This window comes from Procambarus clarkii, chromosome 25, assembly GCF_040958095.1.
Source record: "Procambarus clarkii isolate CNS0578487 chromosome 25, FALCON_Pclarkii_2.0, whole genome shotgun sequence".
In the NCBI taxonomy this organism is placed as follows: domain Eukaryota; kingdom Metazoa; phylum Arthropoda; class Malacostraca; order Decapoda; family Cambaridae; genus Procambarus; species Procambarus clarkii.
In genome coordinates, this window is record NC_091174.1 from 15,992,595 (window position 1) to 16,008,294 (window position 15,700).

The 15,700-nt window shown below is 44.3% G+C and overlaps 1 protein-coding gene across 1 annotated transcript in view; it reads left to right on the plus strand.

Annotated features, from left to right (window-relative positions):
• Nucleotides 1–15,700, plus strand: part of LOC123756339 (uncharacterized) — a 1,167,846-nt gene that overhangs the window by 583,289 nt on the left and 568,857 nt on the right. Inside the window, exon 2 of the mRNA XM_069331344.1 lies at nucleotides 6,997–7,180. Within this exon, the coding sequence (XP_069187445.1) occupies nucleotides 6,997–7,180 (184 nt within the window). The remainder of the gene's footprint in view (nucleotides 1–6,996; nucleotides 7,181–15,700) is intronic.

A 15,700-nucleotide genomic window follows, 5' to 3' on the forward strand; every position in this document is an offset into this window, starting at 1 on the left:
AGAGGCTAGGGGCAAATCGCATTAAGCTTTTCAGGATTTCTGGTGAATGTGTATTGTGCCATTAGAGGGGTTATGATCGGCCTTGTTCTTGTACGATTCCCCCCCCCCCTCTCCCCTCACTGAAAAAGTGTCAGCCGCTATGCACCCCTTCATGAAGTTGGTGAATATGAAATGTTCTGCCTTGAGTCCGTAGAATTTAGTCTTTGTTTAAATTTTCATTGAAAACATTTCCTGTTTCCACCTTGTCAATCTCTCTAAGTATTTTATACGCCTGTATCATGTCCCCCCTCTCCCTCCTCCTTTTTAACTTCGTCAAGTTTAGTTCCTTAAGTTTGTCTTCGTACCTCATCCCTCGCAGCTCCGGGACGAGTCTCGTTTGCAAATTTCTTCACCTTTTCGAGCTTCTTTATGTGCTTTTAAATGGAGGCTCTATGATGGGGCGGCATACTCTAAGACTGGTCTCGCTTAGGCGGTATATAGTGATATAAAAGCCTCTTTATTCATTTTTCTGAAGGATGTTCTGACTTTTGCCAGAGTAGAGTATGCGGCTGACGTTATTCTATTTACATGAGACTCTGGAGTTAGGTTTGGTGTTATGTCCACTGCCAGGTCTTTTTCTCTTGTCGTGATGGGGAGGTAGTTTCTCTTCATCGTATATTGACCTTTCGGTCTCCTGGCGCCTGTTCCCATTTCCATCACTTGCACTTGTTAGTGTTGAACTCTAACAGGCATTTCTCGGACCATCTTTGCAACCTGTTCAAGTCATCCTGGAGAATCTTGCAATCCTCATCTGTCTCAACCCTCCTCATTAGTTTTGCATCATATAAAAACATCGACATAAAAGACTCAACTCCTGCAGTCAAGTTATTTACATAGATGAGGAATAGTATGGGTCCCAGCACCGGTCCTTGCGGTACCCCGTTTTTTACTCTACGCCAGTCGGAATCCTCACCCCTCACTGTCACTCGCTGACACCTGTCTGTTAGGTAATTCCTTACCCATGATGGTGCGTTTCCATCCACTCCCGTCTGCCTTTCAAGTTTGTATAGTAACCTTCTATGTGGTACTGTATCAAAAGGTTTTTTACAGTCCAGAAATATGCAATCTGGCCATCCTTCTCTGTCTTGCCTTATTTTCGTTACCTTATCATAAAACTCCAGGAGGTTCGTCAGGCATGATTTCCCTTCTTTAAAGCCGTGTTGTTGTTTACTTACAAACCTAATTCCTTCTAGGTGTGCAACTAGTCTTAACTTTAACAATCTCTCAAATACTTGGCACGGGATGCTTGTGAGCGACGCTGGTCTGCAGTTAAGTGCCTCTTTTCTATCTCCTTTCTTGTAGATAGGCACCACATTGGCCTTCTTCCAGCAGCTGGGCAATTTCCCCTGTGTAAGTGACTCATTAAAGATTTATGTAAGAGGTATGCTAAGGGCTTGTGCTGCTTCTTTTAACATCCATGGTGATACTGCATCTGGCCCAGTAGCGTTAGTTACTCCAGTGAAGCTAGCTGTAGTTTTACTTCCTAAGCTGTTACCTCTGTATCTAGTTGTTTCTTGTCAGGAAGCTTCTTCCTCATCTAGCTCTGGGAGCAGTCCAGTCTCAGTAGTGAACCTTCCGTGGAAGCTGGTATTGAGCTCCTCACAAATTTTATTATTTTCTGTATACTGGCCTCCCTCTTTTTCGTAACCTAGTTACTTGATCATTCACTGTCATTTTCCTTTTTATATGACTATGCAGGAGTTTCGGTTGGCTGTTTGCTTTGGAAGCAATATCATTTTCATAGTTTCTTTCTGCCAATCCTCTTATGTTTATGTAGTCATTCCTGGTGCTGTTGCATCTAATCAGGTTTGCTTCTTTCTATGGCCTTCTGTATTTCCTCCACTTCCTCCTACTTTTTGCTTTTGCTTCACTGTCTATTGAACCACGGGTTATTATATGTACTCCTAATTTTTTCCCTTAATGGTGTTAGGAATCTTTCTTCTCCCTCTTTATACTTCAGATTAACTTGGTTCATCATTTCCTGGACCTTCTTCTCTCTAAGTTCCTATTCCCATTGCACACTTCCCGGATATTATCTTCCTTTCATGTAGTCTTCTTTTTATAGCTTATTCTCCCTTCCCTGACTCCTTGTCTTATGGGCACTGTTCTGAGGTCTATCATGTAGTCAAACACTAGGACACAATGGTCACTTGCTCCTTGTGGTATTTCATGCTCTAAGCTCTCACTGTCTTTCTCATTCTGGGTAAAGATCAAGTTCAGTAGGCTTGGTGTATCTCCTTTCTCTTGTGTCTTCCTTTACATGTTTTGTTAAAAAGTTTCTTTCAACAATTTCCACTAATATCCTTCCCTACGTTTATTCCCCATCAGGAGGATTTCTGGACACCAAGTCAATCTCTCCATGATTTAGGTCCCCCATGACTAGAAGTTTAGCTCTCATTCTGTGTGCTACTGTTGCTGCTCTCTGCAATGTCTCTATGCATGCTTTGTTGTTGTCATCATATTCCTGCCTTGGTCTTCTGTTGTTTGGTGGGGGGGGGGGGGAAGTTGTAAATTACCAAGACCACAACTCTTTTTCCTTCTGCTGTCAGGGTTCCAGGGATGGAGTCTGTATGTACGTTTTCACTCTGATTCTTGAGTTCGTCGAACTTTCACTCCCGTTTTACTAGGAGTGCGAATCCTCCTCCTCCTCCTCCTCCTCCTTGCTTTTGTTGTCATTCTTTCCTTATCACTTGGCGTCTCCCCCAGGGGAATATTGCATCAGATATCATATCATTCATTTTCGTTTCCACTTCTGCAATTAAATCTGGGGTCATTTACACTTAATTTTTCTTTATTTTCCTTTGCTTTGAATGTAACTTCGTCAGCGGTCGTGTACCAAATCTTCAGGCTTTTCTTGGACACCCTATTCCCAGAGATTTCAGTGCCAGGGGGAGGTGGAAGTCAGGGTATGGGTCGAGGTCAGGGAGTGGGTGGGAGTCAATGGGAGGGTGGGGTTCAGGGGAAAGGGTGGGAATCAGGAAGAGAGCAGGGGACCTCCTGTGTGTGTTTGTGTGTAATTACCTAAGTGTAATTACCTAAGTGTAGTTACAGGATGAGAGCTACGCTCGTGGTGACCCGTCTTCCCAACACTCTTTGTCATATAACGCTTTGAAACTACTGACGGTCTTGGCCTCCACCACCTTCTCACCTAACTTATTCCAACTGTCTACCACTCTGTTTGCGAAAGTGAATTTGCTTATATTTCTTCGGCATCTGTGTTTAGCTAGTTCAAATCTATGACCTCTTGTTCTTAAAGATCCAGGTCTCAGGAAATCTTCCCTATCGATTTTATCAATTCTTGTTAATATTTTGTATGTAGTGATCATATCACCTCTTTTTCTTCTGTCTTCTAGTTTTGGCATATTTAATGCCTCTAACCTCTCCTCGTAGCTCTTGCCCTTCAGTTCTGGGAGCCACTTAGTAGCATGTCTTTGCACCTTTTCCAGTTTGTTGATGTGCTTCTTAAGATATGGGCACCACACAACAGCTGCATATTCTAGCTTTGGCCTAACAAAAGTCGTGAACAATTTCTTTAGTATATCGCCATCCATGTATTTAAAAGCAGTTCTGAAGTTAGAAAGCGTGGCATAGGCTCCTCGCACAATATTTTTTATGTGGTCCTCAGGTGATAGTTTTCTATCTAGAACCACCCCTAGATCTCTTTCTTTATCAGAAGTCTTTAAAGATTTCACACATAATATATAGGTTGTGTAAGGTCTATGTTCTGCTATTCCACATTCCATAACATGACATTTATTAACAATAAATTCCATTTGCCAAGTGCTGCTCCATATACTTATTTTGTCCAGGTCATCTTGAAGGACATGACAATCATCTAAGTTTCTTATCCTTCCTATTATCTTAGCATCATCAGCAAACATGTTCATATAATTTTGTATACCAACTGGTAGATCATTTATGTAGACAATAAACATCACTGGTGCAAGAACTGAACCCTGTGGTACTCCACTTGTGACATTTCTCCAGTCCGATACATTGCCACTGATCACTGCCCTCATTTTTCTATCAGTCAGAAAATTTTTCATCCATGCTAGAAGCTTACCTGTCCCCCCTCCAATATTTTCCAGTTTCCAGAACAACCTCTTATGTGGAACTCTGTCGAAAGCCTTTTTTAGGTCCAGATAGATGCAGTCAACCCAACCATCTTTTTTCTTATAATATCTCTGTTGCTCGATCATAGAAACTGAGTAAATTCGATACACAGGATCTTCCAGTGTGTGTGTGTGTGTGTGTGTGTGTGTGTGTGTGTGTGTGTGTGTGTGTGTGTGTGTGTGTGTGTGTGTGTACTCACCTAGTACTCACCTAGTTGTGTTTGCGGGGGTTGAGCTTTTGGCTCTTTGGTCCCGCCTCTCAACTGTCAATCAACTGGTGTACAGATTCCTGAGCCTATTGGGCTCTATCATATCTACACTTGAAACTGTGTATGGAGTCAGCCTCCACCTGACTCCATACCTGTGTGTGTGTGTGTGTGTGTGTGTGTGTGTGTGTGTGTGTGTGTGTGTGTGTGTGTGTGTGTGTGTGTGTGTGTTGGTGGTGACAGGAGGGAGTGAAGAGGACGGTAGTGAGCATTGTAGATATTTCCAGTGAAGGGGTGACGATGAAGGTTTGTGAAGACAAACGGTAAGGGGCACCAGGTAGCCCCGGGTACCCCACCTACTAACCACTAAGGTGTCACTTGTAATTAGTAGTATTCATTATAAAATTTATTCGTTACGGAAATATTATTTTCCATTTATATTAATTCTACATATGTTCGTATGTATTATCTTGATTGCCTAATGAGTGTTAAAGGTTGTTATTGGTGCATGCAGAACTAATGTGACTTAGAAATGGCAAACTGGTTAAATAAGCTTTATCCTATTGATTATGTATTAAATATTTGTATTATATTAACAACATTGTCTCAATGCATTTTAATGGATTGCCTGTTAAATTTACGGCATGCATATTCCTAGACAACACTCCCTATTCCTAAACAACACTCCCATGATAATTTTTACTTAAACTCGCTCATGGTTAATATAATATTGAGTATATAATATATATAATATAATATAATATATTGACTCATGAGAATAATAATTACCATGTTAAGGGGACGCAGGTTTACTCTGTATTATCAATGGTGGGCTGGAGCAGCAAGTATGCTGTAAACTGGTAGTTCTCTCTATTGATCTCGTAGATGGTAGGAGTTCCCAAGATACTCGCTAGCAGTAGGTAATTGAATGCGAGAGTTAGATGCTACTGCTACTAGGAGCGGCTTCGTATGGGCCAATAGGCCTTCAACAGAAACATTTATTCTTATGTTCTTATGTGCCTAGATCTGATGTGCTTAATCTAATTCTAATCTCCAACTTTCGCAGCGTCATTCGGTTATTTTTTATGGTGATGATAAGGTTGTGTATAGAAATAATGTGATCTTTGGTTCAGCCTTTTTTCTTTGTGCATTGTCAAGCACCTTATAAAAGGCGTTGCCTACTTGCCTATATATATGCTGATATCGTCGTATCAATATATATATAGGCAATTAAGGTATTAATATGTATTGCTATCATGTTATATGGTGGTGTGGTAGAGGTGTTGTGGTGTTGTGATGCAGGTATAATGTTGGTGTGAAAGAGATGGTGTGGTGGTGTCAGAGAAATCAGGCCCCTTTTTAATTTTAACGTTAAAAATTAATATAAATTTGAGTTGTCAAATAAGCTTTCAATTTTGCGCTAGAGGATAAATTGTGTAGGATATTTGGTAGTCTAATATAAAAACAACAACGAGAAATAATTATTTTCTTTGAAAACTGAAATGTCTAATTTGTAACTACAACTTTGTGCCATTTATATTCTATTTGATTTTTCTTGGATCCCATTAATTAATAACTTTCCTTGACTCAAATTCAAAGTGTAGAGTAATTTCCTTTTTTTTGGTTGATTATGCTGGTTGTGTTGCAGTTATTGACTGTATTGTTCCTGCTGCTGCTGCTACAGCTGCTGCTGTTGCTGCTACAGCTGCTGCTGTTGCTGCTACAGCTGCTGCTGTTGCTGCTACAGCTGCTGCTGTTGCTGCTACAGCTGCTGCTGTTGCTGCTACAGCTGCTGCTGTTGCTGCTACAGCTGCTGCTGTTGCTACTACAGCTGCTGCTGTTGCTGCTACAGCTGCTGCTGTTGCTGCTACAGCTGCTGCTGTTGCTGCTACAGCTGCTGCTGTTGCTGCTACTGCTACTGCTGCCGCTGCCGCTGCTCTTTCTTCATTTTTGTTTAATTTCATTCCACCTTTCTCTATCCATCACATTTTATCTCTCAAACTCGCATTTTCCTCTCAAATGTTGTGCACCTTCTAGCATCTCCCCTTTGCATTATTTTAGAAGTGCCAAAAGTTATGCAGTTCTACGCTGGGTAGACAGCTTAAGAGGGGTGTATTGTAACTATTCCTATCTCACTTTCCTTTAATTTTCTTAACTTTCTCTCATATTCTTACTTTCCTCTCACCCTCTTTCACCTGAAACACCCTAAAACATCCAGGTCTCGCACTCTGCCCTTAGCTGGAGGCTCTCCCTTGTGTCTCTGGGAGAACACTCTTGTACGCGGGTTGGCCCGCGTTGGTCTCTTTTTCCTCTCTCTCTCTCTCTCTTCTCTCATTCTATCACGCTTTCACTCCCTTTCCTCTCTCTAATTCTTCTCATTCTATTGCTCTTTCATCTCTTTTCCCCTCTCTTTCTCTTCTCGCTAAATAGACGCCCAATCACTTGAGCAGGACCGTAGAGCGAGGGATCCTGCAGGTCGGCGTTCAATCACCGACCAACCAAGTGGTTGGGCACCATTCCTTCCCCCGTCCCATCCCAAATCTTTATTCTGACCCCTTCCCATCCCTCAATAGACGCCCCCTTCCCCCTCCCTCAATAGACACACTGCAATACCAACCTGTGGTCTCCCTCCCCCGCAGGGTACCACACCTACACCCACAACAGCACCGCCCACACCGAGAGGGAGGAGGAGGAGATCCTGTCGGTGACCTACGAGGACGGCCGCTGGAGCAAGCCGTACTTCGACTGTGGTGGCGGCAACATCTGGATGATGACCTACACCGTACCTTTCTTCGGCTACGCCAACCGCTCCTACTATTTCAAGTGAGTACTGACGCAGGGAAATTACGGGCTCACCATAGCCCGTGCTACATGGGCACTTCGTTCTGAATAGCTAAAGTTAAAACAACAACAATGCAGAGAAAGGCGGGAGCCGGTCGGCCGAGCGGACAGCACACTGGACTTGTGATCCTGTGGTCCCGGGTTCCATCCCGGGCGCCGGCGAGAAACAATGGGTAGAGTTTCTTTCACCCTATGCCCCTGTTACCTAGCAGTAAGTTAGGTACCTGGGTGTTAGTCAGCTGTCACGGGCTGCTTCCTGGGGGTGGAGGCCTGATCGAGGACCGGGCCGCGGGGACACTAAAGCCCCGAAATCATCTCAAGATAACCTCAAGATAACCATGTTTAAACTCAAGTGTAGTTGTTGAGGCTAATAATTATAATTCATTGTACTCACCTAGTTGTGCTTGCGAGGGGTTGAGCTGTGGCTCTTTGATCCCGATGATTGTGTCGGGGGGACAGAGTGTATTCATACAGGTTAGGCTTATGTCCAGTTCCCCCTTCCCCCCCACCTTAAAGGCCGAATTACTGACCCCGCCCATATATGCAACCCGACAACAAGCTGATTAACTCCTGAGTACCTACTCACTGCTAGGTGTATAGAGGCATTAGGTGAAAGGATATGCGCCCAACCATTGTTGTCCCGCCCGGGCTTCGAACCCGGAATTGTCGATTGTGCCTCGAGAACGGACCTAATTGTACTTAAGAGTCGAACGTTAGAGTCGAACGTTAGAGTCGAACGTTAGAGTCGAACGTTAGAGTCGAACGTTAGAGTCGAACGTTAGAGTCGAACGTTAGAGTCGAACGTTAGAGTCGAACGTTAGAGTCGAACGTTAGAGTCGAACGTTAGAGTCGAACGTTAGAGTCGAACGTTAGAGTCGAACGTTAGAGTCGAACGTTAGAGTCGAACGTTAGAGTCGAACGTTAGAGTCGAACGTTAGAGTCGAACGTTAGAGTCGAACGTTAGAGTCGAACGTTAGAGTCGAACGTTAGAGTCGAACGTTAGAGTCGAACGTTAGAGTCGAACGTTAGAGTCGAACGTTAGAGTCGAACGTTAGAGTCGAACGTTAGAGTCGAACGTTAGAGTCGAACGTTAGAGTCGAACGTTAGAGTCGAACGTTAGAGTCGAACGTTAGAGTCGAACGTTAGAGTCGAACGTTAGAGTCGAACGTTAGAGTCGAACGTTAGAGTCGAACGTTAGAGTCGAACGTTAGAGTCGAACCTTAGAGTCGAACCTTAGAGTCGAACCTTAGAGTCGAACGTTAGAGTCGAACGTTAGAGTCGAACGTTAGAGTCGAACGTTAGAGTCGAACCTTAGAGTCGAACGTTAGAGTCGAACGTTAGAGTCGAACCTTAGAGTCGAACGTTAGAGTCGAACGTTAGAGTCGAACGTTAGAGTCGAACGTTAGAGTCGAACGTTAGAGTCGAACGTTAGAGTCGAACGTTAGAGTCGAACGTTAGAGTCGAACGTTAGAGTCGAACGTTAGAGTCGAACGTTAGAGTCGAACGTTAGAGTCGAACGTTAGAGTCGAACGTTAGAGTCGAACCTTAGAGTCGAACCTTAGAGTCGAACCTTAGAGTCGAACCTTAGAGTCGAACCTTAGAGTCGAACCTTAGAGTCGAACCTTAGAGTCGAACCTTAGAGTCGAACCTTAGAGTCCAACCTTAGAGTCGAACCTTAGAGTCGAACCTTAGAGTCGAACCTTAGAGTCGAACCTTAGAGTCGAACCTTAGAGTCGAACCTTAGAGTCGAACCTTAGAGTCCAACCTTAGAGTCCAACCTTAGAGTCCAACCTTAGAGTCCAACCTTAGAGTCGAACTTGAGAGTCGAACCTTAGAGTCCAACCTTAGAGTCGAACTTGAGAGTCCAACCTTAGAGTCGAACTTGAGAGTCGAACCTTAGAGTCGAACTTGAGAGTCGAACCTTAGAGTCGAACCATAAAGAGTTTTAGTACTCTCTAAGAACGTAAAGAAGTTTTCAGCGTTCGAAGAGGCCCATGAATCAATCACACGAGGGAATGCATGTTCTAATACTACTGTTATTGTCTGACATGAATATATCTCTCTACGTTTGGAAGATGCATTCAACTTTCTGCTCTGTATTACGTCGTTTACGTCAAGATTCACGTGACTCCCTCCCTCCGCGGTCGTCTGTTTAGCCGAGGATTGTCACGACCAGATGAGGCTGGAAGTGTTGCTCCTTGAGGTGGGTACTGGTTGGTACTGGTTGGTACTGGTGGGTACTGGTGGGTACTGGTTGGTACTGGTGGGTACAGGTGGGTATAGGTGGGTACTGATAGATACTGGTTGGTATAGGTAGGTACTGGTGGGTACTGGTGGGTACAGGTGGGTACAAGTGGGTACAAGTGGGTACTGGTGGGTACAGGTGGGTATAGGTGGGTACTGATAGGTACTGGTTGGTATAGATAGGTACAGGTGGATACATGTGGGTACTGGTGGGTACAGGTGGGTACTGGTGGGTACTGGTGGGTACAGGTGGGTACTGGAGGGTACAGGTGGGTACTGGTGGGTACTGGTGGGTACAGGTGGGTACTGGTGGGTACTGGTGGGTACATGTGGTTACAGGTGGGTACAGGTGGGTACTGGTGGGTACATGTGGGTACTGGTGGGTACATGTGGGTACTGGAGGGTACATGTGGTTACAGGTGGGTACAGGTGGGTACTCGTGGGTACTGGTGGGTACATGTGGTTACAGGTGGGTACAGGTGGGTACAGGTGGGTACTGGTGGGTACAGGTGGGTACTGGAGGGTACATGTTGGTACTGGTTGGTAATGGTGGGCACAAGTTGGTACATGTAGGTACTGAAGGGTACAGGTGGGTACTGGTTGGTACAGGTGGGTACTGGTGGGTACTGGAGGGTACATGTGGGTACTGGTGGGTACATGTGGTTACAGGTGGGCACAGGTGGGTACTGGAGGGTACATGTGGGTACTGGTGGGTACATGTGGTTACAGGTGGGTACAGGTGGGTACTGGAGGGTACATGTGGGTACTGGTTGGTAATGGTGGGCACAAGTTGGTACATGTAGGTAATGGAGGGTACATGTGGGTACTGGTTGGTACAGGTGGGTACTGGTGGGTACTGGAGGGTACATGTGGGTACTGGTGGGTACAGGAACAGACTTCTGACTCTTGTTAGCAGGTCTCTATCACACAACACTCTCAACTATTATATTACTGAATTTCCCTGGACCACAACCTGCCAATTCGTTTTACAACCAGGTTGTCAGCTGTTTCTCAGTGAACAAGACCGACCAGTTAAAGACGGGTGGCCAGGCGTCGTTCCCTGTCTGGGGCTCGAACACTGACAGTATTTGTCTTACTAATTTTAATGAAAATCTGTCAAGACAATTTCGGTAGCTGCAGTGTCCAGGAAATTGTGTTGAAGTGTCTGGAAATCCTTCTGGTAAATTTTAAGGTTTTCACGGGAATTCGGCAGTAACGTTTTAGACTTGAGTCTTTTACTCAGAACGATTTGTATTTAACGCATTGAAGTGATATGTTATTTATTTTATTTGCTGTTCAATTTTTGTAAGTTAAACACAGGAGCAATTATAGCCCTTGTGTGTTCTTTATACAGCACATGCGCGCACACACACACACACACACACACACACACACACACACACACACACACACACACACACACACACACACACACACACACACACACATACCACCTAACTATTGGAAGTGAAGTGGTGGAGGCAGACTCCATCCACAGTTTCAAGTGTAGATATGATATAGCCCAATAGGCTCAGGAACTTGTACATCAGTTGATTGACAGTTGTGAGACAGGACCGAAGAGCCAGAGCTCAACCCTCGCAATCACAACTAGGTGAGTACACACACACACACACACACGCGCGCACGCACACACACACACACACACACACACACGCACACACACACACACACACACACACACACACACACACACACACACACACACAGGGGTCTTGTAGCTGAGTGCACAGTGCTCTGGTCTCGTAATACTATTGTCCGGGTTCGATCCCGGTGATGGCTGAAACAAAATGGGCAGTTTCTTTCACCCTGATGCCCCTGTTACCTAGCAGTAAATAACTGCCTGGGAGTTAAACAGCTGTTAGGGCCTGCTTCCTGGCCCTTACTATGCTCTAGAAGATGCATAGAAATCTCTCTATGCATCTTCTTCTTGAGGTTATCTTTAGATAATTTCGGGGCTTTAGTGTCCCCGCGGCCCGGTCCTCGACTAGGCCGCCACCCCCAGGAAGCAGCCCGTGACAGCTGACGAACTCCCAGGTACCTATTTATTGCTAGGTAACAGGGGCATCAGGGTGAAAGAAACTCTGCCTATTGTTTCTCGCCCGCGCCCGGGATCGAACCCGGAACCACAGGATCACGCGTCCAGTGTTCTGCCCGCTCAGCCACGCGGCTCCATTATACTGCATACTCACAATCAATTAACAATTAAATAATTTAACACAAGCACAACTCATAGCAGATGTCACTAAGCACAGATAACCTAATAACATAGGCAGACAAGTCCACTCAAGACTGGCTGATAGGTTGTAAACACGACGGGTACCCGCACAACACACACCGAAACTACGACGTTGGTACAACGTTCGAACAAGTTTTAACACCTCCTAACCAATTATAACAACCAATATAACAAGTTGTAACAACGTTCTAATACGTCATAAACACGTTAAGCCAAGATGTAACAACTCTATTACATGTTGTAACAAGCGGAAAATAGAGACAGTTTCGGTTTGTGTTTCCAGGGTAGTGACGCTACATAACCACAGTGAGGTATAATGTCTCAGCATGGACATCAGAAGCACAAGTCATAAAGTTAATTTATGCTGTTAACTTGTTAAATTGCTAACTTGTTAACATTGTTAACAACTATCTCTATTCAGTAGAGGAGACTGAATTGAACAGTACAGGCTATCATATATGATAGGAGATAAGCAAGTTTATTCGTGTAGTTCATAGCCGAATCAATGGGTATAAATTGGATAAGTTTAGATTTAGGAAAGACCTGGGTAAATACTAGTTCGGTAACAAGGTTGATGATATGTGGAACCAATTACCGCGTAACGTAATAGAAGTGGGAACCCTTGATTGTTTCAAGCGTAGGATATACATATATATAATTAAGATTGGGTGGTTATAAATAGGAGCTGCCTCGTGGGCCGATAGACCTTCTGCGGTTACATTCATTCTTATGTTCTTAACTAATACTTTGTCTTCAGAAACTCCCCCAAAAAGTCCCTACTGCACTGGCAAATGGCAAAGTCGAAAATCTTATCTTAAATAGTCACAGTCCACAATAACTGGAATTATGAAAAAGTCAAGAAACTCTCTATGGAAGTAAAAGTCCACAATGCCTTGACATACGGCAAAGTCTATTACTCGTCTTCAAACGTTACTTACAATGACTGGAAAGTCTGGCAAAGTCTAGAATCTTATCTCAAAAGTTAAAGCCCACAAACCATAAAATTTGACTAAGTCCAGAATCTCCGCTCCCAAGGTACTGTCACTCAGGCACTAAAATATGACAAAGTCCCCAAACGGCTCAAGTAATAATATGTCACCTTACCACAAGAGTTTAAATTTACGAATCTAGTGAACACACTTAATACTCTGATCCACACAAATTATCCTCCTCCTTACATACTGGTAAGTAGTCAATATATATATATATATATATATATATATATATATATAGTGTATTCTCTGGATATATATATATATCCAGAGAACACATAATACGTGTGATCCCCTACAACCCAGACAGACTAGTGAAGCAACTGCTGGCTGACAACACCAGTCAACTCACAGCACCAACACTGCACATAATATATAGATCAACACAGTACAGAAAAATACTCTTACGTATATATACACCTTGGGAGCATACGCAGATGTTCAACTATACAAAATTAGCCTCATACAAATATGTAAATACAACAAACAAGAAGCTTACCAACGGCACTGGGCTGGCTGTACTGACACACACACACACACACACACACACACACACACACACACACACACACACACACACACACACACACACACACACACACAGTCAGTCTGCTGGTTACAGAGTACTCCCATCTGGCAGCTGTTTACATAGTACTGTCAGCTGACAAGTCAGCTCTTTTGAAAACCGTAGCGAATCAGTCAGTCGAAGTTACTTCATCTACTTGGGACACGAATCAGTCGTAGCCTCTCAACCACGGTTGAGAGGCGGGACCAAAGAGCCAGAGCTCAACCCCCGCAAACACAACTAGGTGAGTACACACACCAACCCGTTCTCGACTCAAGTCCATTACATTCAGCAGTCAACCCCACAGACGCATTCATAAATTTTAACATGCTGTTCATTCAAAACGGAAATTTTCTCAAGTACAAATTAATATTATAATATATTGGCATATTGTGTATATATAGGCATAGGTTAGGTTAGGTTAGGTGTTTAGGTTCTGTTGGCGATTATTTGTATTTGTAGTACGTGGGTGAAGCATTTATAGCGTTGTGATTCGAACAAAATTCGTCAGTGAAGCACTTGTTTCGGATATGTTCGAACGTCAGCAGTTGTGAGTCGTGTGTAAACCGCTTTTCATTCATAAACAGGGGGTTTGGCGGGTGCATGGAATCACTTTTGGATCTTTGTTTGGAGGACGGGCTGCACACACACACAGGCAAGGGGACGGGGGGGGGGAGGGGTAATGACAGTAGCGGCGGCCGACTGCTTGGAACCCCGTGCTTCCTAGCAAGCACGGGGTTTGGCGGGTGCATGGAATGGACTTTGGCCTTTGTTTACGGGCTGCCGACAGCTACACTTCAGTAGTTAAGGTATTTAACATTCGCTACGGTTTTCAAAAGAGCTGACTTGTCAGCTGACAGTACTATGTAAACAGCTGCCAGATGGGAGTACTCTGTAACCAGCAGACTGACTGATGCAGTACTTTGTAAACAGTTGACTGACAGATGGATTAACCTTACAGGAGCTGGGACTCTTGAGGCCCTGAGGACAAACAAAAAGTAGCATCTTCAAGGACATAAGTTTCAGTCAAATCATTATAATAAGAGATTCAAGAACTGCCAGCTTCCTAAATATAAATATTGCCCCAGTGTGGCAATGTTCGTATTTCGTTTCCAGTACCCATGTGTGCAGGAGGCACGCGGCTAGACATACAGACCCTATCTATTGCAGTGGCCCTGGCCTTGGAGCCCCCAATATAAACTAAGTATTTACAAAAAGTTGGAAGACGACATGAATGGCTTGAATGGAGTGCCATGCGGGAGCTCCAGGAGTTGTTATACAAGACACACTGTAATTAATGACATAATCAAGAGAACCCTTGCCAGAGCTCAGTGTTCAGAGAGAATCTCGTACTATACACGTGTAGTGTGAGGACAGGGTGGACATTGACAGGGTGGACAAAGACAAACTCTTCAGCACGGGTGGGACACGAACAAGGGGACACAGGTGGAAACTTAGTACCCAGATGAGCCACAGAGGCGTTAGAAAGAATTTTTTCAGTGTCAGAGTAATTAATAAAAGGAAGGAAGTGATGGAAGGTGGAGGAACACTAGGAAGTGATGTGCTGGAGGCTGACTCCATACACAGTTTCAAATGTAGATATGATAAAGCCCAATAGGGTCAGGAATCTGAACACCGTGGGGGTAGGACAGAGGAAAGGAATGGTGCCCAACCCCTTAAGATATGTTCGGGGGATTGAACGCCGACTTGCAAGAGGCGAGACCGTCGCTCTTCCGTCCAGTCCAAGTGGGTGGGAAAAAAAAGGCGCGAAGCCTAGCTAGTTGGCCCATCGGGGGATCGAACGCCGTTCTGCAATAATTGAGGCTCTCACTGTATTAAAGGATCAAGTGACGGTGTCAAGTCACTTGATGGTGTCACAAGATGGCAGGTAGTGCTGCCTCCTCTCTTCCCCCTCATTTCTCCCTCTCTCTTTATCGCGTGATTTCCCCCCTCTCCCCTCTTTTCACAGAAAATTTATTGTTAAGAAGAACAAACAGCTGAATACTCCAAAAATGAATTATTTCGATCCATAAAAACTCGAGAGGAATCACACTCAATAAGAATCAATCGCTCGCGGAGTCATGTATAATAACGTTAAGGCTCTTGTCCATCAGAGGAAAACCACGCTACAATAATTGGCTGGTTGCTTGTGGATAGTTGGAGATTGGTGGGATGGTTAGTGGTTGGAGGATGGTGGTTGGACGGGGGTGCTTACAGGATGGTGATTGGTGGGAAGACTAGTGATTGGAGGCTGGTGGTTTGTTGGGTGGTTAGATTGGAGATGGAATTTGATATTGTGGTGGGTGGATATTAGTGTAGTTTGAGGTTGGTGGGGGGTAGTTAAGGATAGGTGGGATCTGGAGCGTGCTCAGGCGACCCAGAGGGTATAATAATGTGTGACATATGATGCTTCAAGTCTCACCAAATAGTTGGAGACAGACTGA